We start from the raw sequence: 22,535 nt of genomic DNA, 5'->3' as shown, positions 1-22,535 counted from the left end.
ATCCTAAATAGTTAAATACATTGTAGAGTCGGATCCGAAACAGTCAAAATTTGCAAAACCTCCATCTTCAATCCGGCCAATTTGCATCCCTAGCTTGGACATTATGTTCCTACTTTGTTTGTGAGGGATCTCAAATCTAGCATTTGAATGGACTTGGATCATGGGGTAGGGTTTGCACTACATCATTGTACCTCACGCCCCCCTCATATTCTCAAAATTAAGATTCAAACACACCCCTAAAGAAAAACAGAGATAGGAATCCAACTTTTCAATATCAACATCCAACTGTTCCTTTCAGATCTTTGCTGTGGATTCGAGAGAGGGTAATTGCTAAATCTTTCTAACACGGATAATTTTTTTTTTTAAATTGACAGACAAAAGAATTCTTTTCTTAAGATGCTTGAGACAGGTCTAACCAAGGAAAAAGATTCTATTCAGTTTGTTTCATATCCATTCTCCCTCTATTCCTTCAAAGCCTATCAATTCTTTCCAAACACCACCTCAGAAATGGACCCGTGCATATATTGATAAACGGATCTCCACCGGGTTAAGATTTTCACTTGGACAAGACAAGGGGCATTCCCGTAACTTTACTTACAACGAGATAATTAAAGGGTATTCTCGTCATTAAAATAAGCAACGTCCCATTTCTCGTGACCTCTCATTTACTCACCTGGTCAATGCTCGTTATCTACTTGGACCAAGATTGGTTAAAGAGACATGGAGTTGGCATAAATTACGAGCATGCCATGAATATTCTGTGGCCAATGTTTAACGGACAGCAACCGCTCCGAAAGCACAGCAGAGAGCGCACAACTTTATTTTTTCTGCATGTTTTCTCTTGACAATAAACTCCAAAAAAATAATAAACAAAAATTTGACAATAATTGAGAACAACTACCTTTTCTCTGTAATTATTTCTCCCCCCCTTTTCTTTTTTTCTAACATAGCCTTTTTTAATGTGCGAGAGAGTCCTGTCCTGTATCCAAAATGCGAGTCTATAAAGATGTTTTTTCCTTTGCGTCCTTTTTAGACTTTTAATTGGTATCATGGTCTCTCGGGTTCTGCTTGTAGAATCCTCGGGTTTTCTTGAGCGCCCACTTGCTTATTTTTGATATGAAGAGGTGTCTTGAGAGAGAGACATCTTTTCTAGGGGCTCTTCCTTTCACTTTCTGCATGCATGTGAATCCTTTTTCTCTTTAGGATATGGTTTAATGGTGTTTGGTGAAATGGGTGACCTTGTTTTTGACTTTTACTATGTCGCAGTGAATGACTTTTGTGTGGGAGCTTTAAATGGGTGTTTGTGATGAGGTTTGTGTTATTTTTCACTTGTTTCATTCTCTCTCTCTCTCTCTCTCTCTCTCTCTCTCTCTCTCTCTCTCTCTCTCTCTCTCTCCTTGTTTCTTGTCTTTGAAGTAGATGTTCATTGGAGTCACAGCCAGCATGGCCTAGTTAAGGTTGACGGGGTTGCTGGGGAGCTTGATTTATCGTGTTAGGAGTTAGGATCCCTGAGTCTCCCCATTGTGGAAATTTCACAAAGATTTGAGAGTTGTTATAATAGAAGTTTGTAGATGAGTTGAGAACGGTACCTTGCGTAAAATTGTGTTTTAGGCTTTTAGCCATTTTTCTACTAGTTTAAAGAAAGTTTCAAGGACTAGGAATGCTGGGATTATACTCTCTTGCGTTTACGGTTCTGTTTTACTAGCGATTCTTTGCTTGATGGTTTTATTGCTTTATTATTCAGTTAGTATATTATGTGTTCTTCAGTTTGAGTTGAGAAATCGCATGTTGGTCTAAAATTTTTCCAGTGGGGCATGAAAATCTTGGAGGGTTTTTTGTTTTCCAATGGATGAGGATGCCACAAGAGACACAATTTTTGGGGTTGTTGACCGTCAATGATCTGAACCAACTATGGTTCCCTCTGCGGATGACTTGTCTGGATGGAAGGATTTCCCTAAAGGTCTCAGGGTTCTGCTTTTGGAAGAGGACGCTCGTTCTGCTGCTGAGATCAGGTCTAAGCTAGAAGGAATGGATTATATTGGTAAATCTTGATATTCTACGTTCTGCTGAACTTTGTTTGAGTGTCATGTTCTATTATTTTGTGCTGGACTTTGTTTTTGTGATTTCCTATCTTTTAAGTTATGATGGCTATTATGTGGCTTCTAGATGATCCCTTAGACGTAAGCTTCCTGTAGTTTAGTCTATAAGGGACCAGCCACCGGTTAGTGGCTTTTGTGAGGACTTCTTGTTTCTTATCTGATTGCATCAATAATAGCATTAGTTCTTGAATAATCCTTTGGATCTGTCAAATTGGCTGCTGAGATCCAAGAGTTGGATAATTATTCTAATTTTTCGTTGTGGTAGCTGTACGAAGGCATGATCGGAGTTCCTGGTATATATAAAAAAATGAAATCAAATTAAAGGTTTCATGGTAGTCACTACCCGGTTTACAATGGAATTTCAAATAATGCCTTGGAGTAAACAAGCTTGTTTAATTTGCAAGTATTGAGCAATCAATAGTTCATGTTGGAGAACTTCATATTTCCCTTTTTCCTAATAGAGCACATGCCTTCTTTTGCTGAAATACCAACAATATCATTCATTTGGTTAATTCTCATCCGGTGTTGCTCATATTTCTGCACCTCTACTTAGAACAAAACTCTCCATATCACTTTGATTAAATGAATGAGATAACTTGTGGCATCAAAGCTGCCAAATTATTTCCTTATTTGTTTCTTGAGCTGAATGCCGCTGGTTTTCTCCATTCATTCTCTATCTTATCGGTATACTATTAGTTACTTGCCAAAATTGTATTTTATTTTAAACTCCATGTGATTTCTGACCTGCTTTCTGCACAGTTTCTACATTCTTTGAAGAGAATGAAGCTTTAGAAGCAGTGTGTGATGCCAACAGCTTCCATGTTGCCATTGTTGAGGTAAGAAGTTTCACATACTATGCCATCCATAAACATGCCCAATCTTTTGATTACAGTCACCCAAAAGCATCATAAAACATGCTAAAATGTAATATATTTCATAATCATTACCTCACAAGGCATCCTCTGTACTGAATCAAACCTATGAAGATGTGCTGACATGTTAACACAACTAAGAGTCAAAGTTTATGTATTTATCGTGGTTTTCCTGCGTTGCTTTATATCGCCAATCCTTTGATTTTACAGGTGAATGCTGTTAATAGCCAAGGATGTTTCAAATTCCTTGAGTCAGTTCGGGACCTACCCACGATAAGTGAGTATCAAAAGTTTCAAGTGCACCACATGCTCGATTTAGTATCAACTACCCTGCTTGTTGCTTTACTTCAGTGTTTTGTTTTAGCACTTAATATTTTATCAGACATTTTTCATCTCCTTTATATAAGCTTCCATGATCTTTCTTGTTCTTCTCATGTTTCCTGTGATAACATTTCAGCAGTCAATTACATCTGTAGACGATAATTCTAAGACCGAAGTATGCAGAGGTTTGTTTTTCAGATTCTTAGATTTATGCTTCCAAATTTCCTGTTGCAGTGATTTCAGATGTAGATTGCATAAGCACCATGATGAAATGTATAGCAGTGAGTTCTCTTCTTTTAGTGTCTCCTATGTCTAGCCACACATTCATGTGAATGAATGTGTGAAAGTGATGTTTGTGCATGTGGTTGATTTATTTTCTTTAAACATTTCAGCTTGGTGCAGCAGAATTCCTTCAAAAGCCATTGTCTGAAGACAAGCTTAAAAACATATGGCAGCATGTGGTTCATAAGGTGCCCCTACACATCTTCATCCATATTTTAGATGTAATTATGTATTCTTCCATCATTTCATGCGTATTAGAAAGCTAAGCTATAAATTGAAAAATTTCTAAGTCTATTAGCCCTGAGCAGGCCTTCAATGCAGGGGGAGGTGCCCTTTCTAAATCTCTGAAACCAATCAAGGAAGTGGCAGTATCTATGCTGCAGCTCCAACAGGACAGAACTGAATCAAATAATTATGACCAACCAAAACCAGAAAATTCTCCGCCGCCTTGGGAGGTTCCAACAGAACCAGAAAGTGAAAATGATCCTTCACTAACAAGTGAGAAGTTTGATGTGACTTCAACTCCTCAATTAGACATTCATGATCAACCCCACTGGTCAGTAAATGACGAGAAAGAGAATGATGGAATGCCCATTGAACTAAAGAACTTTAACTGCTCTGACTCTGAATCTGTTGACATTACTTGCAAGAGTTCAGTGTGTGAGCCTGCTTCTTGCATGGAGAATTCACCTCCAAGACTGGATTCTGCTAAGAATGACGACGAAGTAAATTCAACTGGTGATTGTAAGTTTGATGGAAGTAGTGATGTCATGCATGCTATTGTGAATTCTCAAAGTAAGGAGAACGTGGAGCATAAAACTGAGGATGCTAACACTAAAAAGGGAACTTCTCACAATGCCTCTATTGTGAAGGCCTCCAAGAAAAAAATGAAGGTGGATATACCTTAAATGAACTCTATTTCGTGTTTTTGACTAAAGAGTTTGATTTTATTTATTTTTTTCTATGCTTCAAATCCATCCTTTTCCCTTTTTTGAGTTGCAGTGTTAGTTTGAGGCAAAAGTAACTAAGATCAATTGGGGTGCTCTAATTCAGTTGCATCTAAATTTTTTTACAAAATTCAATCAAGTGTTCAATCTCATCAACTTGGGTGCGTAGCATGCTGGCCCAAGTTGCCAGTCTCTTGACCATATAGGCTGAGCTGAATACATGCTACTGATTCTGGTCCGGTTTTGACTTGTCAATGACTAAAACTTGGAGCCACATTAATCTGGGTCCATCTATGGCTTTCAGTGCTTGAAATACTCTCCCATTTTTTGAGCTTTTCTCCTCATCTATATTTGCAGTTACTTCAGTGTTTGACCAGCTCTCTTGGGTAGCAACTTACTTCAACTCTTTGGTTCTTTCAAGGTTGATTGGACACCAGAGTTGCATAGGCGCTTTGTTCAGGCTGTTGAGCAATTGGGAATAGAGCAAGCCATTCCTTCTAGGATACTTGAATTGATGAAAGCAGAGGGACTAACCAGACATAATGTCGCTAGCCATCTCCAGGTCAGTCTGACAAAAGGAGCACCAAATCTTTCTGAAATTTACAGAAACAACTTAAGCTTTCTTAGATAACTGGAGTTCTCTGCTACTCTTACTTTCTGCCAAGGTTGGCTGGTCAACTGTGCTATCAAATCTGTGGAAGTTGCCTTGTTTAAAAGATAAAGGAAAGATGTGTTAAAATCCTTAAATGTTACAGGACGCTAATAGAGATAAAAAGGGATGGGGTTTTACAATTTAATAACATGTAAACAAAGTCATGCATAGGGTTTTACTTGATGATTTAAGCACTGGAAATCACTATTGCATGAATATAGACATGCAAAGCATAGACACATGGAATTTCTTTGGCTTGTCAATCTTGCTCTGTATCTTCTTTTCAATGTGAGTATTGAAATTTTTCTTCATCTTGTATTTTTGTAACAGAAATACAGGATGCATAGGAGACATACTATGCATAAGGTAGATGAGGCTGCAACTAGACGGAACTGGCCGCAACATAGACAGGAAATGCAGAGGGTTCTCTACACTAATAGGCCAATCATGGCTTTTCCTCCATTGCATTCCAATTGTGGAATGCCAACTTATTACCGTGCTTGGGGCCATCCCCCTGCTCAGGCGTGGGCACACACTGGCTTTCCACCATTGTATGCACCAAAAAGTTGGCCATGGATGAACCATGTAGATGCATGGGGCTGCCCTGTTGTTCCCATCCAACCTTCATCCTCTTACTTCACTCAAGTGAGTACATTCTCTATTAGTAATTGACTGTGTGTGTGACATGTGTGCAATGCTAATTTTTTATGTGATGACTATGTCTTGTTGACTTTGGTGCAGAATGCATCAGTATATCCTGAGAAAAATAGTGATGAGTCATGGAGGAATTTTGTTGATCTCTACCCGGTATGTTTTTATTTTCCTCTATGTTTGCATTGCATAGATTTATTCTGTTGGGTAAGTGCATGCATTGTCACACCAAGAAGTAAGTCCGTGAACTGGGTGCATCACATTCATGGCATGTGAGCTAGTGGCATTTATAGATGAGAAACCTTGGTGATATTTATGTTGGCAAGTGCATTACTCATGTTGTTGTGCAGATGGTTATGTTACATTCATGCATGCTACTAATGGTCAATAGTGAACACATGCAAATTTACATGTACAATGCATGAGAGTGTTGATGTTGACGAACATATAATGTGCATGTTTACATGATGCATCTAATATGTCCTTGGGCACATGGACAAGCGCCTTTTGGAAGGGAGACAATTGTATGCGTGCAACAAGATATAGCTGGATCATTGACTAAATCTAAAGAAACATTTGATGCATACGATTTTTTATACTGCAGCTTGTCAAAATATTTAGTTTATTCTGCTATAGAAAAACCTCATTGATGTTGCTGTCAAAAAACTGTATAAAGGCCTACAGGTTGTGTCAAGAATTGACACGCCTCAATTGCATACTTTGGAGTTTAGTCAAATGGTTTAGCAAGCAAGCATTATTCTTATACCTGCCAACTGAGGATACTAACTTATTTGTAACACCAACTTCATGAATTAACATTTTGGATGTGCGATTTCTATATAGCTATGGATCTAACGGGAACAGATCCAAATGTGGATTGTTGAATTAATCCTCTTAACATTATATATATATAGGATAATACATCCGTGCTAAATATGGCACAGTAATAAAAATCATTTTATTGGATTTCCGGTGTTCTTTTCAAAATTCTGAACGTACAGATGTGTTCAACATGACTGATTCATGAAAAAAATGGTATTTGGAGTCTTAAAAAATTATGAAATTTGTAGGCCATTGATTTTTAAAACCTTATAAAGACCTATCCATGCATCAGAATCAAATGCTCCAAGAACTGATTCCTATATATGGTCAGAATTTGGAAAAACCCTGAAAATCCAATAGCATGTTTCATTTAGCACCGATATATATATATATAATTTTCTATCGGATAATGTTTTAGTAATGACGACATTACTTACAAACACCTCTAGATCTCCCATGCTCAGGTTATTTTGATCCAATATGACCTCATGGATGGATTCAGCATGTTGAAAATAGTCTTGTTTTATGAAAAAACATGATTTTATGAACTAGGAAAGTATCACACATTGTAGGCCATCGATTTTTTAAGCCTTATACAATCTTGCCTATGTGTCAAAATTGGATTATTCAATAGCCTATTCCCATAATGAAATATGTAGATCACATTTGTAAGGTTAGTTTCATGAAAAAACAAAACAAAACAAAGAAAAGAAAAGGTGTTGTAGATAAGGTAATGGCTACAGTAGCATATAAAGGCCCTTTTATACCCTTAGATCATGCATTTTCAACATAGCAATTTGATAGAGATCAACTCTTAGATCATGCATTTTCAACATAAAAATACCTTTTCTTAAGTCATGAAAATCTGGTGCATTTCTGGCCTTTGATTTTTGACTCAACAGAAAATCCTGTACACACACCAGATTCTGATGATTCAAAAGTTGTTCCCCACCAAACAAACAGACCATGTAGATCCTATTTGCAAGGTTGAATTCACTTAGAAAAACATGAGCAATAAGGTGCTCGTTACAACTCATTGATGCCGTATGCACATCTGCACCAGACACACACACATTAAACTCGACTATTTTTTTCAGTAATTTCTTCCCCGTGAATATTAACTGGTTTTAAGCTAAAGGGTGTTTTCCATTTGTTTGTGCGACAATCAAACAAGCAGGCGTGAGGCATGCATGGTGTACCATTCTATTTTCATGGTGGTTGCATGTGATGATATCAGTCATAACAGTCACCTAACATGGTTGCATGCCATTTTGGTTCACCCCTTACGTAAAAAGCACCCCATGCATCATGGGCTTCATGCCATTCACATGATTGCATGCCTATGTCCATCATACACTTGTCATATGCATCCATTCATGTTGTCAGATGTGATGTGTGCATCATGTGGTCATCTGCTGCAGACAGAGGAGGTGATAGACAAGGCGGTGAGGGAGGCCATCAGCAAGCCTTGGCTGCCCCTTCCCATTGGACTCAAGCCACCCTCCGTTGAGAGCGTCCTCTCGGAGCTCCACAGGCATGGCATCAGCCGCATCCCACCGTCCAATTCGCGACCGAAGAGCCCTCCATCGCACGGCTCCCATCCGCCCTTCTCTGTGGGTCCCACGGGTTCGTTTGGGGGGGTTTGCCTATAATGAAGCCTGCTAGTGCTCTCGCTGGGTCCCGGCCTCATCGTCTGACATGGCATCATATTATTATGTCCCAATCAGCTTCGGATTTTTTTTTTTTTCAGCCACTTCACCTGCTAATTGAAAATATGAAATGTCGTGTACATCCATGTATTACGGAAATAATACTCAATAAATGGATCGAATTCCATTGGATGAACAGTAGGCTCAAAGATCGTCCATCTTTGGAAAATCTCTCAAATTTATCATGAAACATGACATTTTCAAAATAGCATGTATTTTGACAATATCCCATTTTTTTATGATATTAGTATGTTATTAATATATATATATATATATATATATATATAAAATATTTTCAATGTTTTAATTATATATTTCAAAGATTTAAGTATACTTATGACAGAGGAGGAGGATCGAGAGATGAACACAAGGGTAGGAGAAATGGAGGTTTGGAAGGCGGTTTTTGAACTTGATCCTGATAATGAAACTATTTTTTCACAAATACTGGGATATCGTTGGAAGTGATATATGCAGCACAGGAAAATCCTTACTGTTCTTGTTCGAGCAATTAGATTTCGCCAGTTCAGACCAATCAGCTTATGCAACTTTGTATACAAGCTTATCACCAAAATTATTGTAAATAGGATGAGAGGACTCCTTGAAATAATCATAAGCAAGAATCAAATAGCCTTTTTGAAAGAGAGATCGATTCGAGATAACATCCTCCTAAGTCATGAGATAGTAGATTCTATGGCAATTAGGGATGCACAAGGAGCCGGGCTAGCTTGGCTCGGGCTCAACCAGTTTAAGTTCGGTTGGAGCTCGTTCAAAAAATAAATGAGCCGAGCTTGAACAAAGGTTTAGGCTCACTTTAAGAAGCCGAGCTTGAATAGGTAGTTCAGCTCGGTTAGGCTCGATAAACCCAATTAAGCTCGGTTCACATAGTTATATAAAGAAATTAGAGTTTATATATGTATATTATTTTTCTATACTTGAACACAAAAAGAGGTGTTACCATATTAGGTGAGTCTTTAGTCTCGTATCATGATATTAGTATGTTATTAATGTGAATATATATATATATATATATATATATATATATATATATATTCAATATTTTAATTATATATTTCAAAGATTAAACTTGTGACAGAGGAGGAGGATCGAGAGATGAACACAAGGGTAGGAGAAATTGAGGTTCGGACGGCGGTTTTTGAACTTGATGCTGATAGTGCTCCAGGACCTGATGGCTTCTCTGGCCTATTTTTCTACAAATACTGGGATATCATTGGGGGTGATGTATGGTGGACAATAATGAGCGTTTTAAATACAAGGAAAATCCTCAAACACATCAATTTCACAAATATTGCTTTTATTCCTAGAGTGGAGAGAGTGAGTAGATTCAGCCAGTTTATGCAATTTTGTATACAAGGTAATCACCAAGATGACTACTTGAAATGATCATAAGCAAGAATCAAATGACCTTTTTGAAAGGGAGATCAATTCAACATAACATCCTCCTAGCCATGAGATGGTAGACTCTATGACAATGGGGAAACAACAATGTGTGATGTCTAAAACTGATTTGGTGAAAGCATATAACATGATGAAATGACATTTTTGGGTCACTCTTAAGAAGTTTGGGTTTGGTTATAATTGGATTGAGGCTATAATGCAGTGCGTGAAATCTCCCCAATTTGCCATTGCCATTAATTGTGAAGCAAGTGAAATGTTTTGCAGGAACATCAGACAAGGGGACCCAATGTCATCTTACCTCTTCCTGTTGGTTATGAAAAGACTGGCCCACTATATGAATCAGACAGTAAAGAGGGGTCAAATAGTCCCATTAAAGGTGAGAAGATTCAAGTGACACCATAGTTTTTATGCAGATAATGCTTTATTTTTTATTAAGAACAAAAGACACTCTATACAACTTTTTATCTCCTTACTGGATAAATTTGAGCAACAATCTGACCTCCAGATCAGTATGCACAAGACCATTTTTGTTCCTTTTAATTTGTCTCATGCTCGAATCTCTCATACCCAACAATGGACGGGCTGAAAAACTCAATCCCTTCCTGTTTCCTACTTGGGTCTGCCACTTTTCTAGGCAAGGCTGAAAAAAGAAAACGCGTGGAAAGTTAATAAAGAAATTTTGGGCACAACTGGATTCATGACATGGTAGATTTCTGGCTTTGGCTGCCAGAATTGTTCTAATCCAATCAGTGCTTACCTCCTTTCAGATCTATTGGATGAGATCCCTTTGCCTTCTTACTTCCATCATTCAGGAAATGGAAAAGATCATAAGCAGCTTTCTTTGGCATGAGCATGACAATCACAGGCATCCCCATCTTATGAGTTGGGAGCAAGTCTGCAAACCCAAAATAGAAGGAAGTTTGGGGATAAGGGGCCTTGAAGAGACAAATAAAACGGCATTGACCAAGTTAGCTTGAAAAAATTTGCCATAATGCTAGTAGCCTTTGGGTCTCCTTATTGAGAGTCAAATACATGCACAGATAATCATTATGGGTTCAAAAGAAGCAATTGGTAGTGTCCCATGTAGGGGTGGCAAAACCTGACACAACCCGCCAACCCGCCTCTTAGGCGGGTTCGGGTTGGGCTTAAACTAACCCGTTTAATAAACGGGTTGACCCGCCTAACCCATTTATTAAACGGGTCGGGTTCGTGTTAGGGGTATGCCAACCCGGCTGACCCGTTTAATAAACGGGTTAGGCGGGCAGGTCGACCCACCAACCCCCCAACCCGTTTACCCGAACCAACCCGTTTATAAACGGGTTGGCAGGTCGTGTCGGGTTACCCGTTTAATAAATGGGTCGGGTTCGGATTGAGGTATGCTGACCCGTCAACCCGACAGGATTGACACCCCTAGTCCCATGAATGAAGGGGTGTCCGATGTTGAGCAGTGACTCTAGTTGAAGGAATTCAGTAGGAGGTAAGGGATGGTAAAGACACAGAGTTCTGGTTCGACCCATGAATGTTTTAGGGCCCTCTAATCCTTCAGCTACCTCTAAACTCTAAGCATATTTTGTACAAGGATTTGTGTCAGATCTATATAGGAGATATCGTTGATGAAAACTGTGCACAACTTATGAAACTGGTGGATATTAGGCTATGTTTGATGCGCTGTTCCCAGAGTGATTTGGACGAAAATCACGCAGGGAACGACGATTTTCAACAAACATTGGACGCGGTGGGCGGCGTTTCGCACGTCCGCCGCGTCCATAATTGTTTGTGATTTGCGATCCACCCCCTCCCCTGTTACAAAATGAACGGGAACGAAAGGGAAGAAAAAAAATGCATCGACGGGCGCGCAGTGCCCGTCGATGCGTCTCTCTCTCTGGTCGGTCTCTCACTCTTTTGTTACTGGTCTTCTCCGCCTTCGTGTTTACCAGGGCGAAGACGAGAGAGAGAGAGAGTAAACCCTAACCCTGAATTCCTCTCCTCCCCTGATCCCTCCTTCTCCCGATTCGCTCCCTCTTCGGCAGATCTACGAGGAAGTCTTCTCATTTTTCTCCGTGTAAGTCGAGCGTTTTCCTTCGTATCTTATTTTTTTTTTTTTTTGGGGGGGGGGGGGGGGGTGGGGGGGTCTTCGGTGGATTTTTTATGGTAGCATAAGGTTTGATTTCTTTATTGCTGGTTAAGTGGTTTCTGGGAATTATAGGGATTTAGGTCCAGATATTGATGAAGATGGGGTGTTCTTCGGTGGAATTTTGATGGTAGCATAAGGTTTGATTTCTTTATTGCTGGTTAAGTGGTTTCTGGGAATTATAGGGATTTAGGTCCAGATATTGATGAAGATGGATTGTGGCGGGTAAAATCGTTGAGAGAAAAGCGGGAAGGAGAGAAATTTTGTTATCGGTAAATGCTTTTTTTGCTCGATTGATGAATTTCTTCTGGTTACCTCTGTATCTTTTATGATTTTTTTCCTTAAGTAGATTTTTCTCGATTGATGAATCCTTGCGTTTGGTTTTGATCTTTTGGGGTTTCCGGTTTGGTAGTTACAAGCATTCAGTGAGAATCGAGGGTTTGATTGCACATTAATGAGTTCTTTTGGCTGTTTCTTTCCTCCTTATACTTTTCGTTTTTTGCCGAATTCTCTGAGAATCTTTCATAGTCTTTGGAATTCAGTTCAATGCTAGTGGAGAAAACCCGAGATGAGTCTACTAATGAGTTGGGGCTTTCTCCTTTTTTGTTGTTGGTGTTTAGTTGATTAGGCGTTCTCTTTTGGGGGTGTCTAAAAAAGGAAAACAGATGCTGAAAAGAAGCATTCTTTGATTTTTTTTCGGAGAAGAAAATAGAAGCAAGAATAGGAGAAGATGGTTGAGGGTTCCAAATTTGGGGGTATTGGAAACAATGAGAATTTCTTCAATTTTATTCCAGAGTACATCTGTCTCGGCGAGGGTTCACATAGGGGTGGCAAAACCTGACACGACCCGCCAACCCGCCTCTTAGGTGGGTTCGGGTTGGGCTTAAGCCAACCCGTTTAATAAACGGGTCGACCCGCCTAACCCGTTTATTAAACGGGTTCGGGTTGGGGGTATGCCAACCCGGCTGACCCGTTTAATAAACGGGTTAGGCAGGCGGGTCAACCCGCCAACCCGTCTGCCAACCTGCCAACCTGAGAACCCGTTTACCCGACCCAACCCATTTATTAAATGGGTTGGCGGGTCATGTCGGGTTACCCGTTTATTAAACGGGCCGGGTTCGTGTTTGCCACAACCGACCTGTTTATTTCGGGTTGAGGTATGCTGACCCGCCAACCCGTCGGGTCAACCCGCCAACCCGACACGATTGCCACCCCTAGGTTCACATATGTCGATTGATAGCATGGGCAGCTTGCAGATGGGCAATGTTGATGGATCGATTTCAATGTCCATGGCCGACAACAGTGTTGACTCGAACACCCCACTAGCACCTAACATAATGACTTACCCGAGTATTGGTACTGGTTACCAATGGGTCTGTTGGTCGAAGTGTATATAAGCCTGGTGTGGTCGGTCTCCCACACACTCGCTGAAGATGCATTGGCGCGAGCCTTGATGGACAATCGGTACCCGACCAACGGTCTGGAACAATATGATGAATGTACAATCGATTCGAATAGGCTTAGTATGGGTACTGCCTTTGCTCAAGGAGCATTCAGTAAGCTCTACAGGGGTACTTATAACGGTGGTACTTATAACGGTGAGGATGTGGCAATCAAGATATTGGAGAGGCCTGAGAATAACCCGGAGAAAGCACAGAACAACAGTTTACTCAGGAGGTGATGATGTTGGCGACTCTGAGGCACCCAAATATTGTGAGATTCATTGGCGACTCTGAGGCACACGGGTACCTCGCCAGAAGAAGGATCATATCCAGCATGATATGTCAATCCAAACACACCATATATCATGATTTTAGATATAATTCCAAAATTGAATCCTTATCCGGGCAAAAAACCATAATAAATTTGTTAAAACATGTAAAATGATGGACAATCCAAAATGAAGTAATTCGACCCATTATCCTTGATTGTCCAAGTTTGCACATCATCATCAAACAACGGACATTTGGAACATGGCATTTGAGTACGGTCCAAACAAGCATTGGACTTGAAACAATTATTACAGAATGAACAAAACCAATGTTGTGTTCCGTTCTTTTTGTTCATTTCGTCCAACCATGGACAAGCCATCAAACATGACCTTAGGGTACACCTATCTCAACAGGTCACCAAGTAGGTGGAAGAATAAACGTGGAATCTCGAGAACCGTGATGAAATCAAGTGGAAAGCAAAGGCAAGTCAAGGGCATCTACAATAAGGTGTGGCACAAAAAAGCTCCTTTGAGGGCGGTATCACTCTCAGATTGGCTATAGGGGATTAACTGCTTACTCAAAACTGTTTGAAGAAACTAGACTTTCAATTGGCCAGCAGATGTGAGTTGTGCAAAAAGGAGGAACAGTTAGAGGAATACCTATTTCTCAAGTGCACGGGGGTTACGCGGATTTGGGAAAGGGTGGCCATCTACTTTGGCAGAAGATGGCAGCATGTAGCAAGTGTGAGGAATTAGAGAGATGAGAAGAGCAAAAATTTAAAGAGAAAAAGGTTTAAGAAAGTTGAGTTATAGCCTTTCATGTTATAATATGTCCCATATACTTAAGGAAAGGAATGAAGCTATTTTTGGAGACAAGGCTAGCTCCCCACAATAATTAGTGAAGAACATTACCCATGAAGCGAGAGAGTACATTATGTTTATCCTTGAAAATTTCATAGATATGATAAGCATTGTTGTAGCGTAATTTAAACTTAGATACATGAAGCATACTTTCATCGATCATGATATGAGGTTATGATTAGAATGAATGCGATAACGAACTAGGTGAATGACACACCAAACCTACTTAGATACCTTGTAAATGATTACAAAATTGTTTAATCCGATATTTGACTAGGATGGATACGTTGACATACTAGTGAGAGAAACGTCATGCCTAGGTAGTCTTTTTATTGATAGCATTGTAAATCCAATATGCGAAAAAAATATTCTGAGCTATTCACGTAGTACTCATAACAAAATTTCGAGGACAAAATTCTTTTAAATGGGTAATGATGTAAGACCCATAATTTTTCAATATAAATTCAGAATAAAACTAAGAGGTATTTTATGAAAAATTATCGTATTGACTCAAAATACAAAATAAACAAATTTCAATGGGCCAATTATACTTAGGCCGTATATATCCTCGAAAATATATGCTCAAACAGTCAAAGAGCAATAATTCTTTTTCTAAAAAAAATTAGAAGATTTCAACGAGCCAACCCGCTTAGTCTTGTCGATACAAAGAAAATGGTGTATTCACATTTTTTTGCAAAAAAATATTTGCGAAACCTCAAAAATACATAGGCCCCACAAAAATATCTGACAAACCTCACAAAAATATCTTGTGAGGCCTCACATAAATATCCTATGGAATTATTAAGTGGGCCTCATAGGGACATAAATATCATTTAATTACTTTGCCACTAAGTTTGGATCTTGGATCAGTGGGTCATCTAGATCAGACCCAGACCCTATATGGATCCAAGATCCATATTTTTTCCTATAAATAAGATGAGACCCCCTCCCTTTAGAAAAAAAATTCAGCCTCCTCTCTCTCTTTCTCTCTTCTCTCTCTTGGTTCTAGCCTAGGTTAAGCTTAATTGTCTTAGACCAAGCCCACTTGCAATGAGCTTGGACCTGCCTAGCCTAGACTGAGCTCAGTTGGGTCAAGTCAACTTAACCTACCAGGTTAACCTTTCTCTCCCTTTCTTTATTTTGGTCTTAACTTAAGTTAAGCGCACTTGACTTAAACTTAGCCTACTTGAGGTAGTAAGCTTAGACCCACTTGACCTAGATCAAACTCAGTTGGGATAAATTCTCTTAGCTCTGACTGCTTGACCTCTTCTATGATTCCTTTGACTAGGTCCAACCCATCCGACCTAGCCTAGCCCAATTGAGGTAAGTTCAAACCCAGTTGGACCTAAACTATGTCTAATCAGGTTTTTTATATAGACCTCATCGTATCGTCGCTTCGTTGAGATCTATGAGTGACACTCTTGATTATGACTGTACTAGACGTAAAGGACATACCAACTACGACCTAGTAGTGCCTCAATTACCTTGTTGGAGCATCATCGCCTAGCATGGGTAGGTTTGTGCACCAAACAGTGCCAAAGTTCTAGTCTTCTTGATATATATGTATTTGCTTATATTTTTTATATTGTTGTCGCACCGAACGATGATAAGGCTCCTGCTTTTCACAATATATATGTATTTGTTTATGCTTTTAAAATTACCGTTGCGCTGAACGGTGCCAAAACTCCTGCTTTCTATAATATATATGTATTTGCTTATGCTTTTGAGATTGTCGTCATGCCAAACGGTGTCAAGGCTCATACTTTCTATAATATATATATATATATATATATATATATATATATATATATATATATATATATATATATATATATATGTGTGTGTGTGTGTGTGTTTTTAAAATTACCGTTGCGCTGAATGGTGCCAAAGCTCCTGCTTTCTATGATATATATGTATTTGCTTATGCTTTTGAGATTGTCGTCACGCCGAACGGTGTCAAGACTCCTACTTTCTGTAATATATATGTATTTGCTTATGCATTTGGGATTGTCGTCATGCTAAACGATGCAAAGGCTCCTACTTCCAGTAAATATATACGTATTTGCTTTCTTCAAGTTATTTAGTCTGATTTCATCAGCAGGATCGTACATATATTTTATTTACGCCGCAACGCTATATCGTACACAGACTCTTGCTTTTATTACATATAGTTATCATAAGTAAGCATACAAATGGAGATCTACACTTATCACCAAATGTGATTTTGTATACCCATCCTCGATCAAGACTTTGTTTGGTGAAAGAAACCCCTATTGAAAAGATTTTGATCTTTACACAAAATTGCTTTTACGTAAAAATCTAAGTCACTTGCATATGGCCTAACTAGGGTTTGAGTTTCCAACGAACCATGGTAGATGCAAAATATTCATAACATTGCGCATCTATCCCCGATTAAGCATAGTGTTTCCTTCATCAAAGAGAGAAAGTACTGGCGAATTTTCTAAAAAGATGTTCACCGAACTTAAAAGAGTGTAGCGTTTCCGTCGTCAAAGAAAGAAAATGCTACTGAATTTTATGAAAAGATATTCACTGAGCTTAAAAGAACATAACACTTTTTCTGTCAAAGAGATGAGGTGCTGCCAAATTTTCTGAAAGATGCTCACCGAGCTTAGAAAGAGCGTAGCGCTTTCTTCGTTAAATAGAGGAGGTTCTGCCAAAATTCTAATAAGTTACTTTCTATAGTAAAAAGGATCGTGACACTTCCTCCATCAAACAAAGGAAGTGTTGCCAAATTTTTTTAGCAAAATACATGTGTGAGCTAGTTTGAATGGCATGATGATGCCCCTATTGTTGGAAGCTTGCCTGAATGACTCGTTCAACTTCCACCTGCAGGAGCATCGTACTCGTAAGGGCCGATGCACCAGAGTAACCATTACACATTGACTAGGTCAGTGTTCATTGCGAATACATATGCCGAGCAGTCGATCTAAGGTGATCATTGTCTATGCATGCCCATGTGAAACACTATTATACAACAAGACTCGTAAGGGCTGTTATGCTAGAGTTGGTTGTCCACCCAAAAGGGGTGAAACGCTCGTAAAGGTCATAGATGCTGAGAGCGGGGTCTTGCATGCATATAAATAAAACATAACAGTAGTCCGTAGACCACACGGGTGACTCGTGTTTCAAAATATTGAATGGGGTTGGAATACATATTTTTCCTGCATTGGTTTGCCGGTGTGGTATTCAAAGTCCTATAAAAAAGATTACGTCGCTGAACCCTGTCAGGACTTATGCTCATCGTGGCAGATGGTGATGGTACAACCGTGAGTGACATGAATTATTTATGAACCAAAGAGTTCAAGGGACCTTTTGTTACTCAAGAGGTTTAAAGGTCAGGTTATCCTTAAGATCTAAGGATTAAATCTCACTACTGCAGTAGAAGGATGCATTCAAAACGGTCTTGTGGGGTTTATCCCAATATGAGTTACGACTATCGCCCTATCATGGACAAAGTCATCAGGCCTCTAGAATATATAAAATACATAGCATAATAAACCCACAGAACGTCACACTGATATTGAAGTTCATGCTTCTTCCACGTACCAGGGGTGAACGATTAATATCAAAACAATGCATTAGTTATAGGTTCAACAATGGATGAATATGTGTTGTTCTGATGGTTCATGCATAACCTTGTGAAAGATGTTGATATCGGTACACTACTGGACCGATAGGGCAAAGGACCCCTGTTGTATCTGCACGACTAAGCTAAGTTCGAGGAGCTCTTGCTTGAATTTATGGAATACCGATATGCTAAGTCATGAAGACTTAAGCGATGATGTTCCAACCGTGGCCCTGAAGAGGCTTTTATGATATATGCTAAGTCATGGAGACTTGAGCAACGTCATTCTAATTTGTGACCCTAAGTGGTTCTTTGTATTTTTACGGTTTATACTTGCTTTGAATGCTTTCCTACCAGACCAACGATGGTTCTGACTCCGTTTTATAGGAAATACATGTAATGAACCTGCAATGCGATATGCAAAGCAATGTGGCATAGAGTTTGAGGGTTTCTTCAGACAGTGTTGAACCTTTTCATTTATAAAATCAATTTCATAGAATATTGTTTTTTCAAGCAGTGATGTTTGTAATAAATAACTTGTTTTGATAAATTGAACATTTTTTATGGTCAATGAGTGTTTGACCACATATCTGTGACTTGCCCAACGTTTTCTAAAATCGATGACTCATTATCGTCTATTTTCACTGCTAAAAACTTTTTCTAAATTTTGCTACAAAGAAAAAAAATCATGAATTTTTGACCAAGTATCATTTTGAAAAATCTGAGTGTTACAGAGATGGATGACCAATCTTATATATGGATCCTCTTCCTAGTCTAACTAAGCTGTTACACAACAAAGTTTAGCCAAGATATCGTTGACCAACCATTTATGTGAGATGGAAGATGTTCGCACATTAGTGTGTTTGGCAACCCAACAACCATGACAAAGTTTATGAACTCCAGCAATTACAACATTTGGGATCATGGTTGGGGTGATCCAGATTATGAACTCCATTGCCTTTGGCGATGTGTCACAAGAATGTGCATAACTTCCAACTTTGTATTAGCATGACATGAAATAGACCTTGCTTGGTCATCTACCAATTTGAGATCTTAATTGGATCAATCCTTCAACAGATCCACCAGAGGGCACGTTCGAAAGTATGAAAATGCTAAGAAAAATGCAATTCAAAAAGGGAAAGTGGCAACTTTTCCATTCGTTCCAAACAATAGAAATTGTTTGAAAGGTGAACTTTTGTATTTTGCCTTGATTTTGACAAGAAAAAATCCTTCAACTCAGAAATAGAGAAATATTTCCTATAAAAAGTTCAGTTTTGAGGGTAGCATTCACCCTAATAAAAAAACTAACAATTTTCCAACCTGATTTTCTCATATTGCACGAACAAGATAAATAAAACTTTTCACAAACAAAAGCTTTCATATGAAAACTCCTCATACACAAACTTTTCTTTTCCTATGAGATTTAATTTCCTGCTTTTATGAAAATGTTTTATTTTTATGTGTGATATGAGAAAATTGGGTTGAGAAAATGTTAGTGATTTGATTAGTTTGAAGGCCGCCCTCAAAATCAAATTTTTTTGATAAGAAAAATGCCTCCATCTATGAGATGGACAATTTTTTCCTGTTAAAATCAAGGCAAAATTTTCCTCTTAAAATCAATATTGTTTGAAAATTTTACATATGCTGATATTTTCATGAGGTTTCCCTAAAAAGGTTCCTTCAGAATTTATTGAGATTTTTTTCTCGCCAAGAAAATCCCAAATACTAATATTTGTGACATTGGGATGGATGACCAATAGTATATATGGATCTTATTCCTGTTTTGACCAACCTGTAGCATATCAAAGTTCAGCTAAGATATCACCAAGGCACCATTTGTGTGAGATGAAAGATGTTGACTCATTAGTGCATTTGGCAACCCCCGCAACTATGATAAAGTTTATGAACTCCAGCAATTATAACATTTGGGATCATGGCTGAGATGATCTAGATCATGAACTCCATTGTCTTTGGCGATGTACCTAGCAATAATGCACAAAAATTGTAAGGTCGTGTAGCCATAAGATGACCTGTTGGGAGGCCATCCCAACAGTCACTTTCTCTCAAAGGTTACAATTGTTCAATGTAACAGTTAAATTATAAATATATTAAATATAAAATAATCAGATAATAAGACATGAAACACCAAGAGATGTGTCTCTTGGGGCAGAAGGGATTTCTCCCAGGGATGTGTCCCAAGCTTGAACCCCTTATAAATGTAGTATATGAGTATGGGAAAATATATTGAATTCAAATTCTCTGAATGTGATAGAATTATTGCAGCATAAGAGGGTTGAAAAGTGTGGACCTTCTCTAACAATTTCCAGCGTAACAGGGCATGCTTCAGCCCATCAAAATTTTGCATTTCTGCATTTGAAGTTTTCAACATTGGTATCAGAGCAAGACAATCTCTTCTTGTGGTTGTGATCGTGTGCACCCATCAGAATCAAGTGCGCTCGTAGTCATGGAAATCAGCCAACATAAAAAAAAGGGGGAATTTAACGAAAACGGTCAATAAGATATATATTGTTTTTCAGAAAATAAATTGTACCATGTTTCTGTTTGGGTGAACAACACCTTAAGGTGGCTCTCACCAGAAATAGAAAGAGAGATAGAGGGACTGTGTTGGGAGATCAGTGTGTCAAGGGTGGTTGAACCCCTTAACGGAAATTGTTGTCTGGCCAAGAGATGCTGAAAAGGGCAATGCCAGACGCTAGCGAGTAGTCATCGGATTCTATTGAATCATCATCGGCATGCAGACCCTTGTACAATGTAAATCAACAGGAAAAGGTGAGCGGAAGGTAGATAGGCCACCATTTTTTTTCGATGGTCCCCGCACACAATAAAAAAAAAGGGAAGAGGGTTCAGTTGTTGCCCTCTTCACTCTCTCGCCGGAGATCGATGGAAGAGGCATTTGATCGTCAGAAGAGGCACCCACCCTCTCGTCAGAGAACACATGCAGCAGCAAGGGGCGGGGGTTGAGTTGTTAAGACAAAAAAAAAGAAGCTTTTACCTTGCCAGTGGTGGCCCGATCCTCAAAGGGTCAAATGGAGCAGGTAGATGACACCTTCCATTTTCCATTTTTTTTTCAGAAAATTGAAAAGGGAAACCCGAAAGGGCTTCCTCTGTTCACGCTCTCCAAATCTCGTTGGATCTATCATCGGCGATGGCTAGTGGTGATGGGTCGGACGAAGCAGGCGAGCATCACCAGAGAGGCCGCCATCTGCCACCTTTGGTGAAGAGCGTCGCTGCCGGAATACCCATTCTTCAGAGCGGGGATGCATCGTCGAAGAGGAGAAATGAAAAAAAAAAAAAACAGATTATCTCTGAACAAAGAGGGGTTTCGGCAATCATCCCTTTCATTGACATTGGAGGCGACTGAAGGACGCTCAGTGGCATGGGGTTGCTCCGACGGGTCATCGTCGTGCAAGAGACTCATCCTCTCCGGTGAGTTGTTGCCGAAAAACCCTAGATGGCGACGACTTTTCTCTCAAACAAACGGAAAAGGGGCAAAGGTTAGGGTTTTGGAAGAAAAGGGTCGAGAACCCTCTTCTGATTTTTCTTTTCTTAAAAAAAATTTGTTTAAGTCCAATAATTCTTGTTAATTCCATTAAGAACTCCCAAAATAATTTTGCATAAAGGGTTTATTTTCTAAAAATTCCAAAAAGAGGCTTACTTACAGATTTTTTCCGAAAGAAGTTTGCTTATCATTTTTTGTAGAAACAAGCTTTTTGTTTTTCGAATGTATAAAAAGAGGGTTGAAACATTCTGTTTAACTCAGAAAGATTTAGTTTTGAGGTTTTTATTTTGTTTTTCTGCTTAGAGAGGCTTCTGCTTTTCTAGAATTATAGAAAAGTGGTTCTCCTTTTCTAATAAACTTAGATAATTTCAGACAACATTCTACTTTACTGAATATTTACAGAAAGGATATTGATCTTTTCTAAAATTATAAAAAGAGGGTCAAAACTTTTTGTTTAACTCAGAAAGTTGCAAAAACATGTTTCTGTGTTTTTGCTTACACAAAATCTCTTCTTTTATTTTTTGAAATTGCAGGAAGGTGGTCTTGAGTTTATGAAAACTACCTAATACTTATTTTTTGTCAATAGTGCTTAAAAATTTAACAATTTTGTGTATTTCTTGCATATTTAAAGACACTATTGCATGCTAAACTAGTTTAGAAGGATTGAAACTAGTTATATTCACAAATATTAGTTGAAATAGTTTTATTAATTCTAATATTTATTTATAATTAAGAAAATGACAAACCGAATAGTCATGGTTGAGTTATCTAAAATTGAAAAACTCAATAGGATGAATTTTGGAATGTGGTGGAGGAAGATGGAGTATTTATTAACACATGACAAGATCCTGCATGTATTGAATAATATGAAATCTTCACTAACTGATAAATCTAGTGAAGAAGAGAATAAAACTTATAATAAGTTTATCAAAGATGATCCACTTGCTCGAGCAAC

The 22,535-nt window shown here is 38.7% G+C and overlaps 1 protein-coding gene across 3 annotated transcripts; it reads left to right on the top strand.

Annotated features, from left to right (window-relative positions):
• Positions 1 to 1,231: 1,231 nt before the first annotated feature.
• Positions 1,232 to 8,491, top strand: APRR2 (CheY-like two-component responsive regulator family protein). 3 transcript variants are annotated; one of them, XM_089979992.1, is made up of 11 exons: positions 1,232 to 1,311; positions 1,809 to 2,041; positions 2,859 to 2,935; positions 3,182 to 3,248; positions 3,527 to 3,573; positions 3,685 to 3,762; positions 3,883 to 4,467; positions 4,943 to 5,083; positions 5,504 to 5,818; positions 5,915 to 5,980; positions 8,068 to 8,491. In XM_089979992.1, the coding sequence occupies exons 2-11, from the start codon at positions 1,912 to 1,914 to the stop codon at positions 8,296 to 8,298; spliced, it is 1,737 nt and encodes a 578-aa protein (XP_089836118.1). In that variant the 5' UTR covers positions 1,232 to 1,311; positions 1,809 to 1,911; the 3' UTR covers positions 8,299 to 8,491. The 3 variants fall into 3 exon arrangements, with proteins under 3 accessions (XP_089836118.1, XP_089836117.1, XP_089836119.1); XM_089979991.1 differs by lacking the exon at positions 1,232 to 1,311 and adding an exon at positions 1,422 to 1,585; XM_089979993.1 differs by lacking the exons at positions 1,232 to 1,311; positions 4,943 to 5,083 and having other exon boundaries at positions 1,422 to 2,041.
• The last annotated feature ends 14,044 nt before the right edge of the window (positions 8,492 to 22,535 follow it).

This window comes from Nuphar pumila, chromosome 11, assembly GCF_984573655.1.
Source record: "Nuphar pumila chromosome 11, dmNupPumi1.hap1.1, whole genome shotgun sequence".
Lineage (NCBI taxonomy): Eukaryota > Viridiplantae > Streptophyta > Magnoliopsida > Nymphaeales > Nymphaeaceae > Nuphar > Nuphar pumila.
Note: the sequence above shows the minus strand (reverse complement) of the source record. Positions and strands in the feature narration are given on the sequence as shown.